This window comes from Stigmatopora nigra, chromosome 5 (genome assembly GCF_051989575.1).
Source record: "Stigmatopora nigra isolate UIUO_SnigA chromosome 5, RoL_Snig_1.1, whole genome shotgun sequence".
NCBI lineage: Eukaryota > Metazoa > Chordata > Actinopteri > Syngnathiformes > Syngnathidae > Stigmatopora > Stigmatopora nigra.
Window position 1 is genome coordinate 8,128,484 of NC_135512.1, and position 24,904 is coordinate 8,153,387.

A 24,904-nucleotide genomic window follows, 5' to 3' on the forward strand; every position below is an offset into this window, starting at 1 on the left:
GCTAGGGTCAATTTTGAGTGTTAACAAGCCTAACATGCTTGAGAATCCTGGGTTTTTCTTCGTATTTGAGCAGAAGATGCAAGGTTATTCCTGATAATTACTACTTCAATTACTAATTAATCATATAGTTACTCATTATTCTTTCATTTATTTTCAATCAAACATTCAATGTCAAAGCCCACTGGCCATGCTTTTGCAGCCGTACCAATATAATCCTCAGAAAGTGTCAATGAACATGATTAACTGACAACTGTGAGGCATAACATTCTCAATACCGTGCACATGATTTATGTTAATTAAATCAATTGTCACCTGGTAACGAGGCAACACCAATTTTGTAGTGTTACCATTTTTTTTGCTTTACTTTTAGGTCGTTGGTAATCCATCTGGGATATGTGCTTCTGGTTGTGTATTGATCTGTTTTTCTTCCAATCGATGATGTGTTGAGGTGTTTTCCATGCTTATCAGAATGTAATCAGTCATCTGAGGAAAAACTATCACTTTTTGTTATGCCTTATGCTCCAATGTTATTCCCTCTTTTTAAAAAGGTGGCCTTTTTTGTATGCATGTGTCTGTATTTCATTGATGTTTCAGCATTCTGCTGTTGCTGCTGCTTTTCCCCCCAGCATTGCATAGGATTGAGGGTTCATTTCCTGATGAAAACAGTTGTGTTCTTCTGAGCCATTAGAAAGCAAAAGCCATTGTTTTTCCTGTGACTCCAAGCCATTACCCTGTTGTTTCTCTTCCCCTTATCTTCTTGTGCTTGGTTTGTGGGATGTAGTGAAGCGGGAGATGAGACTGTGTGTTGTCTATGTTTTGCAAACAGAGTAAACAGAGCTGTTTCTATTGGAGACCAAAGAAGCATTCTTGATATTAAATTGGACTAGGAGGCAAATTTTCACATCATCACATCTTTCAGATCCATTATTTAGTTTGAATCTGAGCTGTTTTAATGGGTAAATGGGTGCTAGTTTTGTAATTAATGTGCCATATTCTTAGAGTGTACATGCAAAAACTGACAACAAATGAGTTATTAAAAACCATCCCAATGTTGTCAATAGACTTTCCAATACAACCAAACCAACAGTCATCTTGAAAATTCATCGGAATAATGTGAAGGCATGGTGGAAATGATTGTTCTTTTTATCTTCTTTCATTCACCAAATTTATGCTCGATTTAGTTCCACAGCTCTCTTTGCTTATCCAGCAAGGCTGTGAGGTTAAGACCCCCATAGACCTGCCTCTATAGTCTCAACACTGACCCATGACATCACTATCTGCTGATTCAGCACAGCTGTCAAAGATGCACTCGCATGTCCTTCAGTTTCTTAGTCTGAAAGGCTGTAAAATAGAAGAACACACGGGCAGTTTATTCCCTTACGACCTTGGTTTTGTTCTTTCTTTTTAAAAAGATTCGGCGTGTGCCATATCAGTGTGTGCCACTATGATGACTTGTGACAAGTGTGCAGATAAATGATGTGGTGGAGATCTGGACTGCCCATGGTTCAGCCCTCTCACTAAGCACCCAAGTCTCCTTCTTCAGCTCACACAAGACCAAAGTGACACATGGACCTCCAGAGTGTCTCTAACGATAAAGATGCCGCCACTTCAGCGCTTTAATTGGAGCTTCTGCTGTTGATGGGTGAACAGCTGTAGGATAGAGAAGGGCAGATCTATCATCTGTGCCCTGAGCACGCCGCCTAAGGTCAAATGGCAGCAGTTACAGTGGCAGGAAAACCCCCAAAGATCCTGTTTATTCATGATTGTATTGGTCTCCTCCCCCTCGGCAACACCCTACTTTCGCATCTGCATATTCACAGCTGTTTATGAAATGAAAGACGAGAAGAGATGGACGGGCCTCATTTGAAGGTGTGCTCTGGACTGGATGAGAAGAATGACCAGAGAGGGGCTATTTGTCTGCGTGCCCTTTTATTTGGCACAGACATTCACTCACATACAATTAGATCCCCAACTCTCCCCGCAGACATAAATCCATTATACATTTCAAAATGACTCATTTTTCTTTCAATGTTGCTCCAAGCAGTGTCGTGACACTCGACCAAGGAGTGTTTTTTGCCTAATTAATGCGGAATCTTCAAGAAAATAAGAACGATGACAAAACATGGGGCTCTTTTCTAAAATGGAATACACCAATTGACCCCCATAGACTGCATGGGAAGACGCAACTTGTCACAAGTCAGCTATTTGATCATATGAAATGAGACACTTAACAAGCTATTACATAGAAATATAAATTGCATTTACATATAATTTACTGTCTGGCAAACCTTTTTGCTCTATGATGTACTGTCAGGCCCCCTTGAATTGCATTTTAACAGCCATCTTGGTTCCTTTGCTGGATTTTTCAAATATAGATAAATAGAAGCTTTCTCAACAGACAGCTTTTAAAAATGTTTGCAAATACTGACAATGGTTATCAATTTTGAAAATGGTGATGATTTGCTGTGATTACTATTCCATTGTTTTGTCAAACATAAACAAAGAGGTTTAGTTGTGTTAGAGTGCTCTGGTCTCATGTGCAAATGGATGAATTTGAATGATTTTGAAACAATTAAGGAAGTGAAGTGTAAGGGAATTTGGATACTCTTATTTGTCTGTAGAGGTTTGTGTTTTCCCACTGATTAATTCCAATTGAAGCCCCGTGGAAAGCTTATAGGGGCATTTCCAATATTTTTACAATTACTAGTTTGGAAAATAAATCAAATGTCTTTTTCCAGGGCCAAAATGTTAAAATGAGGGAACATCTGTAGTATGCTCACGTGTTGCTGTCTTTGAAGATGCCTCAATAGAGTGGGTGAAAATGAAGATGTTTGTGCTAGATAGCCTGTCAAAGATGGCGGCCATCATTCTGACAACGCGGTTTCCCTCTAACACAACCACAATAACCTTTTAAGAGGAGCAATCTTCTCTCTGTGTCCACAAACAAATATCAGTTTTGTTTTGCACACATCATTCCATTATGGAAGCATTATTTGAGATGTTGAAATTGGAAACAGGAAGAAGTGAGGCGTAGATAGAGCAGGAGAGGGAGGAGGAGGAGGTGGGTACGAATGAGAGACGAGAGATTGGTTTTCATGCCTGGTAGTCCGCGAGCCTGTAAATCTCCCAGGAGCATAGTAGAAGACAGCGGAAGGTTGATAGTCATCCATCACTCCTGACAACCTCTGTACTCAGGAAGGGCCTGACAGCATAGCACAGTCCAAATCGAGCCATGTAGGCGCAGAGACAGCCTGAAACAGAAAGCCAAGAAAGAGATAAATAGAAAGAGATGCGCCCTGCCGAAATAGCGCGTTAAATGTTTCACGTTTAAAACGATTGAGCAACAGAGGTAGGGGAATGGGGCTCCCAAGTTTCTCCCTGACTGAGCGGTTGGGAGAAGAACTGAGTGCCATTAGCTGATGCATAAGCAAAACAGAGAAAGATATTACAGAAATAGAGGATAGTTTTGCATCTTCGGTCTATTCATGTGTTCCTATTTTGACATCTATTCCAGCACAGACATCGTTTATCCCAGAATATGGGTTAGGGCTGTTTTTATCTGGATTTTGAAGCATTTTTTTCTCTCCCTGCTCTCAACTTTTCACACCATTTCCCCTGGATCACTCTCCCTTACACGAAAAAAGTAGTCCTGTTCACTGGCAGTTTCACCATCAACATTTTTCAACCAACCGACCTCTCTCCTCTGGAGATAAATTATGGAAGCTAAAAACAAACATTTAACAATTTTCCACCACAGATCAAGTGATTGGCCCACTCACATCTGTTAAACTGGTTCGCACATTTGTAGATAGAACATGCAACAAAGATCTAAGCATTGAACCTAAGACCTTAATTTTGAGACCACTGTTCCAACACCTCTATTAAAATTTTCACCGACATTTTTACTAAGACACCAGGGAACCGATGAAATATGAAGAAATTGCAACTTGTACCTCTTTTAAAATGCAATTCAGCTGTTCAGTGGAGGTATTTCTTCCATGCGTTGAATTTATTGCTTTTCAAATAATTCCGTCAGCCAATCTGATTGTGCGCTTTATCGCCAATACATATAGTATTGATATTGTTGTTTCAAGCAGGCTCTAAAAATTCACCAAGGCAACAAAAAAAAATCCAATCACCTTTTATTTGATGTGCTCCACAAAAAAAAGCATGTACTGTAGGTAGTCGTTTGGTACGATTCGATATGGACATAAATCCCATAAACACTGCATTGCTGCTATAGTTTCAGAGTGGGAGCAAAAAGTTTGTGAACCATTTTGAATTTTTTTATCATAAACTTTGTCTCAATTTAAAAATAAACAGCCCAAATAGATCAGATTATAAATAGTAGTTTATCTTTTTGTATTTTTTTTAACCTAATGAGTATTCTTGCAGTCATCTTGGCAGGATGGCCATTCACTAACAAAAGGCTGATACTCTAAGCACAAAATAGAAAAGTTTACAATTATATATGTCAATATGAACACTGCTGACCGCAATGTTTTGTGTACGCACACATTCACTCTCATGAAATCACAGCATTAATATGTGATCTTGTTATAGTGCTACCAGGTTTTTGTTGGCTATGCAGTATTCAATTTTGTGATTAAAGGGAGACGATTAAAAAAAAAAAAAAAAACACTTTAGTTGAGGTGAACTCAAATTTATTACCGGGTTTTCACAACTTGCTGATTGTGTGAGTTGGGAAACATGTGTCTATAAACAAACGATTGCAGTCACAATGTTTGTGGGGCTCCGGTTTTGCGCATGTTAATCAACGTCACTAGGTCTGTGGGTGTGAATGTTTGTCTGAGTGACCTCCATCCATGTCTGGAGGGTATCAACGATTTCTGTCACTCAGTGTAAGAGACGCCCTCCCTAATTAAGGAAGTTGCTGTTGTGTATTTCCTCACAATAGTGGTCAGTGATTGCTTTTAAACTGTGGCATACCCAATGCTGCCCTTGTTGTCCACACACACACAAAGCCATGAATGCTATCTCATACCAAAGCTTTCTAATAGACTGTCACTGTGCTATCTGATATCCTTCAGAACAGTACTACTTTGAATACATCTTTTTTCTTTTCTTTTTTTTTAGTTAGGGAGGGCAAAAAAAAATTAAAAGCTGACATTTAAAAAGGCTGCTGGCCTCCACGATCAATAGCTATGAATTTCATTCTTTTTTGGCCACTGGGCATCTGAGACAAACACTACTTTTACATTTTTCTTGTCTATAGTATTTACTGCACTTTTTGTTCTATATGTCTTTGTATCCATTTTGTATTTGTTGTTTTAGTTCCATTCATTAACTTTTTTGACCACCACTGAAAGATGAAATAATAATCTCTAAAAATTATTTTTCATCAACCACATACTCTGGTATATTATTCATGACAACACAGACACTAAGGAAAATCATATACTCAACTCTTTATTTTGATTCATATGCAGGTCAAAATGCAAAGGCAATATGACAATATTCGTATACGTAACAAATTTAAAATCAATAAAAACAAATATTTAACCACAAATTCCATTATGTTGCAATGATCAATTTCAATCATTTTAGATAAAAATACACTCGATTCAACTCTACACTGCTGATATTTAAAACAATGATGTGGAACTGTCACAAAATACCCATACACGAGCAAACCAATCATATGGTGAGTCACAAAACAATTTTACATTAATAATTTCATCTTCTTCAGGACTCAGTTCATTAAAAACACTTTTCCACGCTTGTGTAGGAATTGAAAAATCCTGACGCACCACAATCCAGGATTGTATAAAATCCCAGAGGTTCCACTTACCTGTGGTGTGTGTGTGTGTGTCTGTGTGAGTGGACAGTCGTCCTGTGTCAGTGACTTCTACTTTGTGACATTGTGAGCATGGAACTCAATGAACTGTCCGTCAGTTTATGTAGAGCAGGACCATTCACGGTCATCTGTGCACTCCCAGTGGGTTCGTGCCTCTTCACCTTAACCCCCCATCACCCCCTACACACACACACACTCAGACATACACTTACACCCCCCACCCGCATGTCCAAGGCGACACTTGCAAGACCATGACCTCCTCCTTCTCCTTCAGGGCTTTGGGTCGTCCCTCAGTGTTCCCTGTCATGCTGTTATCACCACCTTGTGACCTTGCCTACTGTCACCAGACGTTACAGAAGCTTACCCGCAGCCGAGCTGCCTCGCTTGAATGAATGAAAATGCCACCCTTGGGAACCACTATAAAATGCTGCTTGTTTTTATTTGTTTTCTCAAACGATTAGTTTCGCTTACCGAAAATATTCTTCGGCTCACTCAGAATTCAAAGTGTGCGTCTTTGTAGTCATTTTTTACCTCAGTGTGAATTGAACTCATTTGTGAAGAGGATTCTTATGGAAACCAAGAGAATTTAGTTGGATTTAGTATCAAAGGTGCAATGAACTGTAAGTAAAATGAATGATAGACATTTTGGGGGACATTTTGGAAAAGGATAGTTTTATAGAAATTGCCAAGATGTACTTTTTCTTCGTTATTTCATGACTGCCTCTATTTGCATAATACAAAACTCAACATCACGTACTAATGCATACAAATGGTGTAACATTTAATTGTTGTGGCAGAACCGTAGATTTACACTATGAGGTGGACAGGGGGGCTAGAAAGATCAATGTCAATGTACCATTTTGACATGGTTGGGGTCAACTATATCATGTTATCTTTATTTGAACTTTCCGTGAGGTCATGGGCAGAATATCTTTTTGTTGCTTTTCTCTTCGATAGCTGCCTATGTAATGTGATGCTCGTAATGGAGATCAAATCTGTGAACTCATTTCGGCCTGAAACATTAACTCTCTACCTCTTCCCGGATATCTTAGCATGAGCTTATAGTGCAGATCAATGGCTATCAAAAGGTCAGTGTTTGATCCTAAATGCAATTCTATCCAGAAAAAAAATCACTGTGCTCTGCAGCCACTCTTTTTTGGATTATACAGACACTTTTCAGATGATTCCAATGTCTAAATCCATTTTGAAACTGGTCAATGTACTCTGTTTTGCCACCGTGAAAGGTTAAGACATTATTGAAAATATTCACATCATAACTTATCCACATTTGGTTTATTAAACTTAGATGTAACACTTTTCCTATTAACTAGCCAATCATCGGATTGAAAAGAGATTGGACTGAGAATTAATTAAAGACATCATTTTCCCATTACTAATTGAGATTCAGTAACATCCCACTATTGATTCTTAAAGCTCTGTGTAGGTTAGATTGATGTGCCAGAACAAAAAGGCTGAAAACTTAACCAAAAAAAAAAAAAAAATCTAACAAGGACATACTGGGAACAGTCCAGCCAGATGAAACACCAAGATAAGAAGAGAATGCACTATTGGGAATACATACAATTTCATGGAACAAAGGGCCTCACTGGCCATGATAGCTTACTATCATCCCATTTCCCCTGTTAGTTATTGCCACCAATGCTATGTATGTGTGAGTGCGGGTGTAGACACCAAACAGACACCTGTTCCATTCGTCCACTGATGCAGTGTTGCGGCAGTGGAAGGCTTTGACATGCTTCAGTAACATGACAGCTCAGACAGCAAGGATGTTAATCTCCTCTAACTGCTCCTAGCCTAATTAAATCTTCCAGGGTTGCACATGTACCCCCAAGTATAGACCCCCCCCCCCCCCCCCCCCGCCACCACCACCACACACACACGTCTTACGTTGGTCTTCGATGAATACGGTTTAAACGATCTGTTGAAATGACCCATCAGCGATGTGTGGGTACGTGTGTGTTCATGTGAATAAGCTTGGTTGAGCCGAGTGTTTTTTGTTGTTTTTACTTTCTAGATGTCGATTTAACCCACTGTACTTGTTTAACACCTTGTACTTCGGCATGATAATGCAAAAACTGCAATAAATGGAGCAGACAGAGATTCCTACACACTGTAGATTGCGTGCTCTCAATAAACGTAGTATATGGAATGAATTTAAGGGACGGGAAGTATTGATGTGTGTGTATATAGTACCTCTAAACTAAATTCTCTAGATACTCTAGCTATTTTATTAGTGAAAAGTCCACAGGTTTACCAAAAATGGTCTGCCTTTCTTTGGAGTTTTAACAGACAATTTTCATCTCCATTTCTTGAAGTCAATTTTGATGTCACAAGCACGGTTGCATGCTGCAGATGTCAACCAGTGCTTGCTTCCCATAAACTGTTCATTTAGTATAAGAGTCATACGAGGCTATGACCTTTTGTTAATTTCCAGTTTAATTGTAAGCTTTTAATGTATTCACAGAGCAGAGGAAAGCACAGCCCGCCACCCATCATGCGTCTCCCATTAAACTCACTTGTCATTGTCTTCCACATCCGCCCACCCAGTTCATTTTCTTTTTCCATTAAAAGTGCTTTTTTTCACTCTTCCACCCCTTATGCATCTCTTCTGAGCCATTATCTCGCTGTCTCTTTGTCTCCCACCATTTCTTTCTATATTACTCTGGCTGCGTATCAGCCTGGCTCGTTCTCGTCGGAGGGTCGGCGTGTCTGTCATCCGCCCAGCCCCGGCTTCCTCGAGTTAAACAGGGCGAATAAATAGATTACAAGCAGTAGGTAAGAGTGAAGCAAAGGAAGAAGACAATCTGAATTTGTCGCGGATATAGAATGGCGAAAGCAGTCAAAGAAAGCCTGGCGGAGTCAAAGTAATGCTGCATTTGCCTGGGGGGGAAAAGGCTGAAAAGTAGCTCTCGCAACAGATGTGCGGGGCAGTAAAGTGTAATTGAAATGCCAGCAGCAATGGTCTTATCTCCCTGCAACAGGAGCCTGCTGCCAGTCTCAACATCAGTTAGATGTCATTTTAGCGAGGTCTGAATCAGCCTGCCACAATCCGCAATCCCCGTTCCTCTGATGCTAGGCGGGAGGAAAAAGGGGGAGGGGGAGGAGGGTGGCGAGCCTGTAATAGGATTTCAGTAGCACCCAGTTAACTTTCACCACCTAGACTTGCTTGGTAATTCGATATGCCCCATCAATAACATTCATTTACCTGCGCGTGGTATTACCGTCGTCATTCATTTGACTTTCATAAAAACAGATTTGCATATTCCTCGCTCTACAATTTTAGCTTTGCCAACAGGAAAATGTTACTCCATGTGAGTTGAGACAAACGATTCACGTCAGAGTCACACAATCATAGTAGTGAACCGTGTCGTTCTTCCTGTTTTATTTTGTTTATATTTTTAAATGCAACCTGGGATCAGCTGCGGAACATTGAAACGGCCTTATCTCCCCACTGTAATGCGGATGTTTGCGAGGGGGGGACGTGTTGTTTGTGCCTGTTGAAGATTCAATAGGATTCTGTGCAAAATATAAACACTACAGATTGGAAAATCCACAGTGGAACCTCCAAACACAATAGTTTTACTTCAAATAAAATTCCCATCATAACAACTATAGTAACTCTACATTTATTTGTTTTTTCATAAAAAATGATGCCGTCCTTGCTTAGCTCCCTTTTGGAACTATAATAAATGTAATTGTTGTTTTAATGTTTCAGTTCCAGAATGTTTATTTTGATACATTCGTTTTTTGTTTTTGTTTTGGGTGAGATTATGTCTTTATTCTATACTATAGGTGCTATTTTCCATTTTAAATTGCCTGCTCTCAATTACATTATGTAGTAGTAAAAAGAAAACGTACAAATACATTAAACATAACTACCTAATTATTTTATTGGTTGCAATTACATTACATCTGATGCATTTCAATGCATTTCGACAAAACCAATGGAAAAGAAATTTTCACTATTCTTGATATGCTTATTGTTGCTTCTAGCTAAAACTACAAACTACATTAACATACTCATTTTTTTCTTACAGAGGGTCATTTTTAATGTGGTCAACTTCTCCAAGACTAAGAGCCTCTACAGAGATGGCATGGCTCCTGTTGTTAAGTCCACCAGCAGACCAAAATGGTAAGTCAAAAACTACATTGATACCATTTAAAAACTATGTTATTTATTCTTTGCCAACCGTAAGAACAATAGCGCATCCATCCAAACCCCCTCAAATATAGAAACCAAAACACAATGTTCATGCTGGTTTCACCCAACTCATACCTCCAATTCCGAATGTATGCACACACATTAGCATGTGATCCATCGGTTGCCACTGTGATGGCTGTCTGATGTAATGTGGATGACTGATGAAAGCAGAAAAGCATGCGTGCGGGTGTGTATGGATGCGGCGTCTGCCAAGCAGGCTGGTATATTCAGCGGGGCGAGGAGGGAGAACACAGTAGTGTGATGAAGTGTTGCCGTCCAAGAGGAGCGCTGACATCTGTCACTGCTTGATGGAGGGCATCCACAAAAACACCAGGCATCTGCCACCCTGAGCCGCCCACGTCTGCCTAGCCTAGCACCATGAGCGGGCCGTCCCGTGGCACGCCAGTTGCAGGCTAATGGACAGAAACGATGGGTTCCATCTCTTAGACAGGGCAGATGAAGTGCTGTCTGTAATGCTGCACTGAGCGACATGAGGCACCTCAAGCCCCCTAAATCAATCCTTCCTCTGTTTTGAAAGGTGGAATGTGGTAACTTTAGGAAAATTAGACACATTATTGTACTATTTTGTAGTTAATACAAAAAGTTTCCTGCAAAATGGGGGCATAGAATGGTGTTGATTTACATTTTGATGATATTTCTAGACTATTTATGGGCTTTCAATTTTGTGAAAAATGTACAATACAGGATTTGTAAGAAAACTGGGCAAAAACATTTTTTGTCCTCTTCCAAAGTTCTAACATGCAGTCAATCTGTGTCACCTCAATGTGGTCAAAATGCACCCAATGTTGCCATTTCTCTATGACTTTCCATGAGCTGGACAAAGCCTAGAAGGCTCCTAAAGTAGTAATCTTGCATTTGACAGTTGCAGATATGGAAAAAATAAATACATGGGAAAAAAGACTGCAAAAGCTTTACCTGTCTGATACAAATTCTCACAGGACAGGATAAAGACGCAACAGAGGGTACCAGTGATAAGGGAAGAAAAAAAAAATAAGACTGACAGGGAACTCGACAGAGAAGGTTAACAGAAAGTATAAGAAAGTAATATTACTAGGGGTAGGTAGACAGGCAAGTGAACCAAAAAAAAAAATCATTCTGCCAGTCCCACCCCCATCCCTCCTATCTTTATCTTTCCGAAATAATAAAATATATCAGTCCAAAGCCAAGAGGTGAAGCCTTTATCTCCTGGCACAGGTGCCTTATGTCCCGGGGCCCCTGCAACATTGGCTCCCTGAGGCTACAGAGCTTGGCAGGCTTTTGCAAAAATTGAGCGTTTCAGGCTAAGCAATGACAGATTAATGTCCTGCTAGGCATTTACAGCTACAGGTGGAAAGATCTATCCCATATCCTTTCATCCACACCTTTCTAGACCGATACTTCACACTGTGACCCCTGAAGCTACTGTCCACGAGACATTAGGGCAACTGTGACAGTGGGATCACAGATTAAATGCAGACTTGTGTTGTATCAGAAGAAGGTCATCATTTGGAATAGGGATCAGATTGATTTTTATTTTTGGGGGGTATTAAAAACACCAAAGTCCTTTAGTAGTTGTAATAATAATTGCTTAATGATTTATTAAGCAAATCATGCAGTACGTTTGTTTGCTGATCATAGCAGTTTATGTATTTGTTTTTTTTTTTATGTGACTAATGGGAACTGGCTCTAGAAGGGGACACATTTCACTGTTAGAAATGCTAGTAAACTCTGAAGGTGAGGAATGGGCTTTCAGCCTGAATGATGATGAACTTGATCGCCACCAGGTAATGTGATTGTTGACTCCTGTCAGGTATAGTAGGGCCTGGACAGCAGAGTGACATACACAAACACACACACACACACTCACACGCACACACATACTGGTATAAATAGGCAAAGGCAGGCAAGTCTCGGCACACAAGGATACTAAGACGAAAAAGGAAAAAAAAGAAACACACTAGGGAACCACTCGTTCAATGGTGTCAGTGAAAAACAGGGCCTGTCAATTATCAAATAAAACAAGCTTCAAAATGAATTATGTATGTTATACCTTGTGATCATCATCCCATACCTGACTATAAGCCTGGCTGACATGACAAAAAAAATGTTATTGCAATAACTATCATATATCTTGTCTTTTTATGATTTTTTTTGTATTATTGTTGTTGACAGAAATAATTTAATGATAATTACCATTATTGTTCTATCACCGGGGTCTGGTTCTCTAAGATGAACTATGTGAAATAATTCAACTCCGACAGATATACCAATAATTTCAATGCATTTTGTTGTAATAATTCTATTTTATATTAATCTGACAACCCGAGACAATGACATGGTACATATTATTACTTATTAGTCTATGCAGGCGATTTACATGTCTCTTTGGGTAAAGATTCTACCTCTCCCTCACTGTCAGTAGGTGTGAAGCTAAAAATAGCTGCAGTGTTAACTGGGCTAACGGATGAACAGTTAGAGTTGACGGTACTGGGTTGCCAAATACTTTAAAGCAGCCAAACTGGATCAAGTGCATACGTGATTTCTTTTCTTGTGTGCTGTTTCACAGGGAAGCAGCCATTAAGCAGTAGCGCTATCCCTCGGAGTCAGTCAGTGAGACAGGCAGTCAGTCCCCCATTCGGTCCGTCTGTCAGGCCAATTTTTCTTTCCTACCAAAAGTATTCCTGTAAGCGTGTGATGCAACAGCCGGATGAAATTCTATTTGGAGCTGTCTACCTCTCCGTCGGAGTACATGTTTGCAGTAATTGTTCTGTCAATCAGTGCAGCTCTGGCCTGCTGTTTCCCTTGCCACTTGTTAAACCTTGGCTGAGGCTTGAGGGTTGAGGAAGGTGATGCCGGGTGAAGGAACAAGAAGTAATACTCTCATACTGTCTCACCTTGCCTTGCCGTCTGAATTCTCCATCTTAAAAACACTTGGAGACCACTATTACCAAATTTTGCTTGGTTTTGGTGCCTTTATGAACTACTTCAAGACTTTTTGGACTGTTCTGTCTTGCTCTCATTGTCCAAATCTTGTTCGTAAAGGAAAATGTCAAATGCATTTTCTATAGTAGTTTAAGTTGCAGTGTATAGCAGTTTTTTAAAGGACACTGGCAAGCTGGAACCTTTACCAGCTGACCGCAAAAGGTGGGATACACCCAAGTCATTTAAAATGAATGAATGTGGTAGAAGTTGTTATCATTGTGTTACTGCTTCACTTCCTCACGGTGTTGTGAAATAGATAACATGACAATAACATGATCAGTCTTTTAATCCCTTATACTCTCTCTGCTCTAGCAGGGGAAACTTTTACTTAGGTCAGAATTCTGTTTGTTTGAACAATATACGTAACGCGGGTGGTACTAGAATACTAGAGTATTAACACATAGAGATTGTGTGGAATAGTTATGGCAGGGTTGTGAAGTAACATGACTGTTACAATAACTTCTGGCGGTTTTAATTAATGTACACGCAATAGGTACTGTATGGATTAATTCATCCCAAAGGAACATCTATAAACTTGTGTCCTACAACCTTAAATCTATGCTCCTTGTCACTACCGCTAATAGCCATTTGGTGGGCTGATGATATCTACACCGTCCTCCCCCTACAGAAGTGCCGCACTTGCTCATCTGGGTGTGAATGTAGTTAGCGTGTGACAGTGTTGGGGCAGCGGGCCCTGTTCTTCCTCAGATAGGGGACTGTTTCCTGCTGGCGTTCTCCTCCCTCACTTCCCCTTCCCCTGCCACAGAGCCACTCACACAATTAACCATGTGGCATGTCTTTTAATAATAGGCATTTTAATTGTGGGCAAATGAAGAGTGATGTAAAATACCTAATAGCTTGTGCTAATTAATAGGGGAATTGAGCTCTTGTTAATTAAGGGCAAACAGGACAGGGACCGACTCGGCTAATTTGAGCATGAAAACCGAGACTAACGATTCATTTCCAAACAGATTCGCTTCATAAACACATCAAGTGACCCATTTAGCTGCATAGGAACATTTGCGGGCATCTCTGCTCTCATTGGCTTCCACCATTCTGACCTTTGACCCAAAGTGACCCACTGGTGCATAACAAAGCTTAAGTATTCTGCAGTAACAAACATTAGTGGCAGTCAGAGCGTCTTTAAAACAAGCCAATGTAATCGTTTTATTTGTACAAATGAATAACCCCATTTGTACTCTTCAGATTTAATTGTCTCTAATTAATTTTGATATTGAAATGTTACATCTTTTCTTTTTTCCTCGTTAATCTTTCTCATGTGCTTATTAAATGTGTTCTTACATCTGAGGTGAACGAAAACAAAGGTTAAGATGGTACGCTATTTATTTATTTTTAATACCAATTCCACATGTGACACTTTGATAATTGTTCTACTTTTAGTAATTTGATCACTCATTGTAGAATAATTTTATTCTATTTGGACTATTTTCTAGCAAAATCCAAGAGTCTATAAATCACAGCTATATTGTAGATTATGGACGTTGTCATAAGTAATAAAACATAAATGTTTGGCCTTTTTTAAAAATATTTTATACAGACCCAAACAAAACAAGAAAACGTTAATTCTGAAAGTCCATCCTGAGGAGTCTTAATGCCAAATCTCCTGTTGAATGTAGCGCTGAACATTGAGATCTAATTTTTCACCACTTTTATTATTGTCTGCCATCGGTAAAGACTTGAAAGAAAAGTGATCAAAAAATTAGCTTTTTAAGATGAATCACTCTCAATTTCAGGGGTTTTAAAACTTTACCTGAGAGTCATTATTCCTCTGCATTGGACAAACTGCAGGGGAGATCTCAAAAAACGTGTTCTGGAGAATGAGGGAAAGTGAAGACGTGCTAATCTTAACAATCAACAGCTTCCTTGTTCACAGAAACTCATTAACGGGCTGCCAGAGGAAGTGACAGAGGATTATGTGAGAGAAATAATGGGACAAAATGTAACAAATAGATTAATAATCTCCTCGATGAACATCGGGATGGTTTTGCCTCAGCTAGCGTGTGTATGCAATGAACAGCATTGTGTGGAAGGGAATAAAAGTGGTGGTGAGGTGCTGCGACAGCGACAACTTCCAGCTCTCCATTCAACCCCCAAATGACTTACCTGGACAGTTTTATGTTTGCCTGGAGGAAAATTAAAAAGGCACTTCATTTCCCCTTTACAGGCCGGGTACGCATGTCAGCGCAGTCCTTCTGAAAGGGCTCTAATCTAAATGCTTTTGTCGCGGGAGATTTGGTAGATTGCAGCAGGCAGAGGTACAAATTGGTTGTGTCATCTTATAATGAACTATGTGAGGCGTTGCAGTTTTCTCTGCAGCCAACAGTCCCCTGATTACTGTACTGTTAGTCAGCGGCTGCTTTTAGTATTGTCGACCAAAGACCTCATGATCACCTTTCTGATTCTACAACCGGACGAATCTCGTGGTCTTAATAAAATGCCTCATGGCTATAAAAGCAGTGTGTCCCAGGACAAATATCTCAGCTTGGTCAGCAGGCGTGCTGTACATGAGTTCATTTTGTGCTATGTGGGATTTACACATGGCAAGCGACGCTACCTGCTGTCCAGAATAACCATAAAGGGTGTTCAGGTTCAATTCTAGTATATATATATATAGGCTGCTGAAGCCTATTGCTTGCGCTAAGCACAAAGGCTAGGTGACCCCACGACTCCAATTTATGGCTTATGAGTATCATTGCAATTCCACAAAGCCATGCTGTCAGGCGTTTATGGGAAATATTAGAAGACTCTGTGGGACTGATATCGACATTCTTGCCAACACTAGAGTGGGATGGATCCATTGTGTCAACGTGGTATTGCAGCAGTTGGTCCAGTGACTACAAATAGAAACTCCAGATGATTTATGAGCAGTCACTCAGAGAATCAAATAGAGGATTTATCAAAACGATGCCATCATTTGCCCATCATTTAGAAATACCTGGAGTCTGATATAGTTGTGTTAGATGGTTAGTATGCGGCTTAGCTGCTGTTGTTAACAATAACATAGAAACAAAAACAATACAGCATCACCAAAAGTGTACCAGTAAAAAAATCAGCTAATTTCATTGCCATTTTAATTCAATAAACCTAACACGCTGTAGATGTTATTAAAAAGAAGTTAGTCAGAATAACTTGAAAAATCCCATGCTGATATTTATGAAGGAGCTTCTAAATTTTCATCATAACTACTTAACATGCAGCTCAATAAGCATTGTTCTACAATAGTCTTTGAATGGCTGTCTTTAACTTCTATACCTCAGTGGCATGCTATGACAAATTGCTTCAAATGACCTCAAATGGTTTAAGTGCCCAATGTTGAATTCTCTATGTTCATGCAAATGTCCATTTTGACAATCTGCTTCAATGTCCACAAAACAAAAAAAATGAGATAAAAGCTCTAAAAGCCTAAGCGGACAGCTCAAACTGCAGTGCACTAGCTAGGACACTTTTCCTCACAGCTGTGTATGTGCAAGCATACTTGCTGTGCGTGTATGTGCATGTGTGCGCCTTGGAGGCCTTGATTGTGTGCATGACACATGCGCACGACTTCCACTGTGAATGCGTGCATCTGTTTGTTCTCACTTGTGTTTGTGTTTGTCAGCATGTTTGTTGACGACACTGTAGGACATCGGTGTGGGATTGCTCTGAATATGAGGAAACAGCTCATCTGAATATAGATGGGTCCCATCTGGAGGCGGTTGGCTTCGGCCCTTCATAATATTGTAAGCAGCGAAGCATCTGGGGCCTGCTAATGAAACTAAAGGCACAGGAAGGGCCCTGGGCTACTGCGGCAGACCATGGCTGCCAGGGAGGGGGTTAGAACACGTGTTAGAACGAATGGAGGTAAAGATGGGCCTGGAGGAAAGCGTGTGTTGAGAATATCACAAGTCTTTAAGAGATCTGGATGGCTCCTTGGAGAGAGCGGGCAAGGAAGCCAAGTAGGCCATTAGAAAACTGAGCTATAAAACAAAGAAAGTGGTGTCTTTATTGTGGCCCATTAAGCGTGATGTTCTTGCGTAGATAGCTGTACACTATGCCTTGGTAATGAGTATCATAATAATGCCGCCGCATAGGACAATGCAATGAGAAAGAAAAGCTAAACACCTCGGTTCGATAATAGCGTGAACCATCTGCCACGTTACGGCAGTTTTAGACAAGCAAATCATTTTTTTACGTCGACTCCAACTTAAATTAAGTTTCATCCAATGGGTTTTTCGTCAATTACAACCCACTCTCTCTTCATTGTGTTTTTTTGTCAAGCAAAGGAGATCCGGTGGCAAGTTTTTCCAGATATATTCTAACCAACTGAATAAAAGGTGAGCGTTTCTGTGGTGGAACTACCAAGCTAATGTTCCTTCTCGATTTAATTAAGTAAGATAATCGGACCAACTTTATCTTTCTGTCATGTGTATAACTTTGTGGAGGCAATTGTTATGTTATAAGCAGAACACATTCACATTCAGTTAAGCAAGTAAGTGGATGTTGACTTGAGATATCTATGTATATATATTTGACTCCAGAATTACACATTTTGAGAGAATTGAAGAGTCGTAAAAAGATGATTCTTGCGTGAATTGATTTCTTTTTGTTCCATTTACACACGCGCCCCTCATTCCTCACCTCGCTCTCCGCATCAACACCTAAGTGTTCCGATTTTCATCTTCCAAGAGGTTTGAGTGAAAGAAAATGTTTGATTTCCTTCTACCTTATTGTCAGATTTATCCATACTGTGTTTAATGGCACTCGGTCCACCCTGAGCTCAGGACTTTATGTTTTTCCTCGTAAAGTTCCCGCCGCTTGCTTCATCGCCTCTTGCCTTCCTTGCAATAATGTGGACGACCCTGAGTGATGCACTGTCCACTGTGGCTGTTGCTTGTGCTTTGTTGCGGGAAAGGGAAGCCATAGGCCCTTTTTTTCTTAAACTTTATTATTATAGCTCCTTTATTCCTCCCTCCACCTGATTTCCCAGTGGAAATGAAATGAAAAAGCAATTGGCTCTTCTTTTTATTACTGTCATCTTTGTTTGCTGGTCCACAGAGTGAGATTGCTGGATCCCTCAGAGTTACACTTTTTCCCCCCCACCCAACAAAGTCACTGGAAAGGAAAAAATAAACAAAAAAAGTGATAAAATAACATTTAACATCAAAGCAAAAAAACATGCCCAAATAAGCGTGCAATAAAAAATAAAATAGAAAACATCTTGGATAACAAACGCCCACCAGTTGTTCAAAACGCAATGAGTCAGCTTGTCTGATATTTTTTTTTATTCTTTGCCAACATCAAGATGAAACATTTTGTTATGGTAGAATGGAGGAAAGTGGGAGAGAAAAATTAAGAAACGCAAAACTGTGGAGGTTAAATGATGGAGATGTAGCGGGAACAGGGTCTCCCCTGTGGTTCCTCAGTGCCCCTCAGAGGTTTGCTAAAGGTGGATCAGACTCCTCAATGCGGAGCTCTTCAAATCATTTATTCATCGCCTTCATTAAGATGGAATTACAAGGCTACCGGAAGACCCGCAGGTCACTGGCTGTTTCTAATGACAGCCGGCGATGAGTGTTTATGGTGCCTTAAATTGTGGGTTTTATGGAATGACTAGAAATGGCTATTTTGCAGAGAAATTAGGTTTGAATGACTATGTTTCATTTATTGTATTCGTTTTATACTCGTAATTCTACTGAATGCTAGTGAACAAATATTCATGACAATTTGTTTTTTTAATGGATCTACTTTGATTGATTGCTGATTTTTTTAGGCTTTTTAGCAAATGCCTGGAGGTTTTGTGCCAATATTATATTTTGTTTTCATCTCTTCATAATTTCACCCAGTTTTAGTTGAGGAATATGTTATAGCTAACAATATATTCACAATGAATCCTTAGTGTGGTAGCATTGCACTTTGGATTCGGGTTTTCTTAACTGAAATTGGGGCAAGTTAGAGTCAGCAATATTCCAAAACTATGAGGCTTAGACTAAAAAGTGAAACAGAAATGTCAGAAACAACCTATTGGAACCGTTGCAATGCATTTAGGGTTAATCTGTGGCACTTGGACACTTCCATGCAAGTTTAAATGTGATTGGACGGCTGGATGCCAGGAAATAAATACTACTGTAGGCCCTCGATCACCATTCTTGTTGTTTTCTCGTGTGTCTCATTCTGACTAATGGCGTGGATTTGGCAGTTTGACGCTGTGCTATTGGGAAGTAAATGGCTGATTGGATTGTTGGTAAGTGCTACCATCTTTCAGCATTCTCTGACATCATTGTGTTTCTGTCCAGGAGCTCAGGCCAGTATTTATGAAAAAAAGTTTGTACTGAGAAAAGTAATGACTTACCCATCGCAATTCCTCTTTTCCTTTTCGTTCTTATCATGGAGAGTGATATTTCAGCATTGCAAGGGAAAATGTCTACCGTTTCCACCTTATGTCATCTAAAAGAAAAAAACCTAAGCCAAAGTAAGAGTCTTTTGTCAACCAACATTCAGATGTCTTTACCACTTTTAATCCAAGTCATTCTTATATGAGTGACGGTAACAAACATATGCATTAGCATTGTTTTTCCCAAGTGCATTGTTTGATTTGCACGCAAAATAAGCACCGTGATCTTGAACAACAGGCAGTCACCTTCATTAACAAGCGGTGTCAGCCTCTGCACTATCTTCATGCCTATCTCATCTGACTCCAGCTAGCAGACAGCAAAACACAGCAGCGATTGTCCTCGGGACCTTCACACGTGTAATTATAAACGGGGAGGATAATTAAGGAGGCGAAGAGGAAGACAGATCTTGTCATTTAGCGAACAATGCCGTCCAATCTACTCATGTGTGTTCCACTTCCTCAATTATCAGCTGTCATATCGGTGCAATCAGCCACAAAGCTCTTCGTTCCGTTTGAGGGTCATAAAAGTCAAAACCCCCCAAAAAGAAAAAGAAATCAACCTGTGATGGAGTTAAGATCAAGAAGTCAATGACGTAAATATGCACGAAGCAGAGAGCAGGACTCTTGTCAGCGTTTAATCTGGCCTTACCGTTATCAATCACAGCTGTGGCTCTCCATTTATTTGAGCTAGTAATAAGATATGCACCCATATGATGAACACTGAAGTCTCTTTACTGGCATTCTTCTGTTTTATATAGCAATAAAATAGTAGCATACGTGCATGCATCTGCTCTCCTTGTATGCCTCTTTCACTTCCTCACAATTGACTGAATTCTTAATGAAGAAAAATCCATTTATTATGAGCATCCCTTATCAAAAATATATTCCAGAAATACACAGTTTTAGCCTGTTATAAGGTGTCCTAGGGAGAGAAAAAAAACCCATCTGAAACTATCAAGAATCTCTAAGGTAAAGTCATAGGGAACCACTCTTGCATTGTAAAATGGAATGGATGCCATTGGAATAATGATGTTTTTGATTTAATGAATCTGCCAAAATTGGAATTTCCTATGTTTCTCTAATGTGGGACTTCTTTTAAATCACATGTACGAAACACTCTAGCTAGTGACTACTTCAGAAACGCTCTGCCTGAAAGACCCCACTCCTTCTTTTCTGGGGTCGTGTCATATCCCCAGGGTTCCCTCTGCACTGAAAGTGGAGACCATCATATCACATCTAAGTGGGGTAGCAAATCAGATCTGCTTCAAAAATTGTATGGCTTTTTGGAGAGCATGTGTACTGGTGGGACAGGAAACCATCACCCTGCAACTCATTTGGAATAGCAGATTAGTGGACTCAAAAGTCGGTACACTTTCAAAGGGCTCTTAGCATTTACAGATGTTATACTTTAAATAATTACAAAGGCTTCATCATGATGGTATTGATAATACGTGGGCAATACATTTAAGTATTACATAAAATCTTACATTTTTCTGAAAATTATGTACATTTTATATTCTCTACAATAAATGTCAGCAAAGCCCGAATCTTAAAAGTCTCTGTAATCTTATAATGAGCGACTATTCTATAATATATGTTTTGTTTAGAGTTCTGTTCAATAGATACTAATACCGATGTGTGGTCAACATTGGGTTGAGTGAACCACTGACAGTGACAGGAAATTGTACATTCTACCTATCCCATTTCAAATAATCCATCTGTATAAATGCTATTAAAATCTAGAATGGCTGATAAAAAATTGGCAAACCATTAGCTCTTTCCCAAACAAGGCAACATTTCTGTGGTGTAGTTTGATTTCCATGGAAATAGTGTCTCAGCAATGACTTCTGTGTATGCTTACAATGTTGTTGTGTTGGTTTTGTGCCTGCACAATTGAACGCATATAAATAGTCATGTATTCTTTTGTTGGTTTTGGAAGGAATAAATTTGATGTTTGGAAAGGCTCAAACTCATTTAGAGAGTCGTGTAGAAAGCAACGTGACGTCACCGACATTGAAATGACTGTGTGACTCACTGGCTGCATTCAAACTGAAGGATTGATGTACCAAATCTTTTTTTTTTTAATTTTCTTGTGTATGAATGTTCAGACATCCATTTAATATAACAGGCTAAAAAGTGTTTGACTTGTATAGTAGAGCAAAAAGACACGTCCCCGGAAATTGCTATGTAAAGTAATCCACAACTGTAGGGTAAAACACGTCCCAAGACAGCAGTGGAAAGATACAAAAGAAACAGCATAGCATATTTAACAGATGAAGGCCTAATATTTTACTGGCAGCATTTTGGTGCTACAACAGAGTCCTGGATTATTGGTGACTCATGAAAACTAGTGGCCTTCTGATACCTCAGTGAAAGGCATGTACTCAAATTCTCAATTTTTTTATGTAACCACAATGATATTCGATTTGAAAAGTTCAGCTATAATGAATTCACCCTTACAGTTGCTTTCTCTTTGCATGTCACTTATTTTAGAAAGATTTGATCTTCAGGTCGCAGAGAACTTGCAATGAATGCTTTCACCTCATTCAAATGCATGAAAGTTCTGTTTGAATTCATCTCCGTAGTCATTTTGAACCTTTAAAACAAATATCAGTCTAGTAGTGCATATTGCCATATATTTTTGTTTCTATGAAGAAGTGTTCACTGACTTTGGCAACATCCCAACTTTCCTGGCCAAAGCAGCAGCTGGCAGACAGAGATTGCCCACTCATCAATCCACTTTATCACCAGGGTTCTCTAGGGTTCAAGGGGGGCTGTCAAAGAGCAAGTGGAGGAGTCTCCTCAAGAGGCAAAACTTGGCGAATGAGCTATGCTGGTTTGAGTGAAGGCCTACAGATCTGTCTCACAAAGGCTTAAATAAAGAACGAGAGCTAATGTGTTTGGCAGTGAGATGCGCTCGTCTGTATTTTTTTTTAAGGGCATTTGGGATTCCTTGGCTGGGCAAGGTGCCCCCTCTGCTAGAAAAACACTGTTTGGAAATTGCAGCTGACAAGCACAAACACACAAGCTGACTGGATTGCTTGCAAAGAGCAGTCCTCAATCCCCGCTAAATTATTAAGCAGTGGAAACTACTGTCTGTCACCCTGTTTAACTGGTTGTTTTGAGATGCGCCAGATGTCTTGTTTTTGATCATTTAGATTGCTCTGTTTGCACTAGAAAAGCACCCGTTGAACACACAATTTAGGGCATGCTGCACATTATTGATGAGTGACACTGCCTTTTTCATTTAGCTAATTTCTTGTTTGCCGTGCCGGACAGCATATCATGACTCCTGCCATTGATCAAAACCTTGCCCTTTTCAACAAGACACTCATGCGATCCATAGACTTGTAAGCTCAGGTGGTGTTTCACAGTTTAAAATGCTGTTAACTGCATTCAGAGCCTGTCTAAACACTGGAATATTGATTATTTACAGCTACTGCTCACTACCTTATAGTTTCTATGGCCAAACATGCTAAAATTGTAAACTATTTGGTGTTTGTTTCCCATGTTATTGATTCTTTTGATAAAGCACACTTAAAATTTGGTTATTATGATCTTTATTTGCAATTTATGGGGGAAAATATGAGAAAAATTGATTAAATACACACATTAGAGCATCATATCTCATATTAATACTTGTTTTTTTTTGTGGAATGGCTCACAAATTGTTTCATATTCAGCATTTGTTGTGGTCAGAAATCACAAGGTTGAAAGTGATCTATTTTGGGCGTAAGAACATGTAGGATATATTCATTTAATTCCACCTCCAACACTTCTCTTCCATATTGTTTGTACACATGCCATCATTGGGCATAAGCACAGTGTGTTCTGCCTACTGTGCCTCCACATGCTTACTAAAATGAGTTGGCCTTCAGAGCATCCGTCCCCGCTCGTTCCTCCATGTGACACAATCCCTCCCACCATTGTCCTACTTAGCTATCTACTGCAAAATCACTTTTCTTCACCTTGCTCCTTCTGTTTCCTGCTAATACACATTAGCAGCCAGCAGCCATATGTAATGGGACTTTGTGTTCTCCTGCTGCTATAATGACTTCTCTGACATTCCTCCCATTAAATGTGGTCAAGCAGCACTGCGCAGGAACTCCCTGCACAGTCCAAAAATATTGTTGTACAACTTTTGTAAACAAGCCTGCCATTCTCATCAGCTTTGGGAATAGTTGGACACTATTTTTGGTCTGTTGTACCAGTTTTGTCTCGTCTTCTTGTGACTTTCAACCCGCCTCGGGGCCTACATTTTATTTTCCCGAACAATAAGGAACACAATGCAGCATTATGAATCTCATCTGATTACACGTGACTAAGTGGACATGTCTGCTTTATCTAATGGGCCTGTTTGTAATCTTCCACATCTCTGCAGGCCCACCGCATACAACACACAGATAGCATCGACTCTTTCTTTCTCTGCGTATGGGCGAACCCACGGCGAGCCGCCGATAATGCGGTCACCCGCCGCATCCGTCGCTGCATTACTGTTGCCGATCCCTCGCGATAAGTTGTCGCATTCATTTAATTAAAACGGCCCGTGTCGCCGTCGTGAGGGGTCATTTTAGGAGATGTAAAATTAAAACAGGTAATTAAGTCTGGCTCCAGATAAGAAAGCCCATAGAGGAAGAAGACAAACTTAATCTATCCCAACTGCAATTCCACAAGGTTGTTAGTGTAAAGTCCGATGCCTGTATTGAAACTGTGCACTAACTAGAGCAGGGGTGGGCAAACTTTTCGGCCCGGGGGCCACATTGACTTTAAAAATTTGACAGATGGGCGGGGTCTGCACAAGATACGATACATATAAAAAAGTGCATCCGTTAACAGTACATATGAAACATAAACAGAAAAAAAGGACTAAAGTATTAACATACTCATCACTCATCATTGAAGTAAGAAGTATAAAGTACAAGGTTAAGTCAAAAGGAATGTATTAAGAAATATTAAAATGTTATTTAAAAAAAGATAGACGGGCTGTAAAACACAAGAAACAAATAAGATAAATAAAAAGCCTAGCGGGCCGTATGTGGCCCGCGGGCCGTAGTTTGCCCATGTCTGTACTAGACATACATGATGACTTTGAGGGTCAGAGAAATATGTCTTTTCAGTGCAAAATCAACTGAATTGAAATACTTATCATGTCTTTGGGAACATGACAAAAGCTTGTACAGCACTGAACACCTTGACAAAGACGTTTGTTTGGCCAATGGAGTGTGGCGTTAATTATCACGAGCTGATTAAAAGCACTTAGCGGCAATAGATGTCATTTGTCTTGCTATAGACACCACGGCACTCAGCCGGGGCTTGTTATTTTAGAAGCCTTTTTGCTGCTATTTTTAGAACTAAATGTGATTTCCCTTTTGTTGTTGGAAGCTGTTCAATTGCCTTAAGGAGGATTCAAATGAGGGTTAATTACTGATAAATGTGCTATAAACCATAATAGTTTGTCAATGATGCCAAGTTTCGCTATTTCACAAGCGTA

General features: G+C 39.8%; 1 protein-coding gene across 1 annotated transcript in view; it reads left to right on the plus strand.

Annotated features, from left to right (window-relative positions):
- The window catches only part of agbl4 (AGBL carboxypeptidase 4), a 201,305-nt gene that overhangs the window by 60,302 nt on the left and 116,099 nt on the right, over positions 1 to 24,904 (plus strand). Inside the window, exon 4 of the mRNA XM_077716531.1 lies at positions 9,877 to 9,971. Coding sequence (XP_077572657.1) covers positions 9,877 to 9,971 — 95 coding nt within the window. The remainder of the gene's footprint in view (positions 1 to 9,876; positions 9,972 to 24,904) is intronic.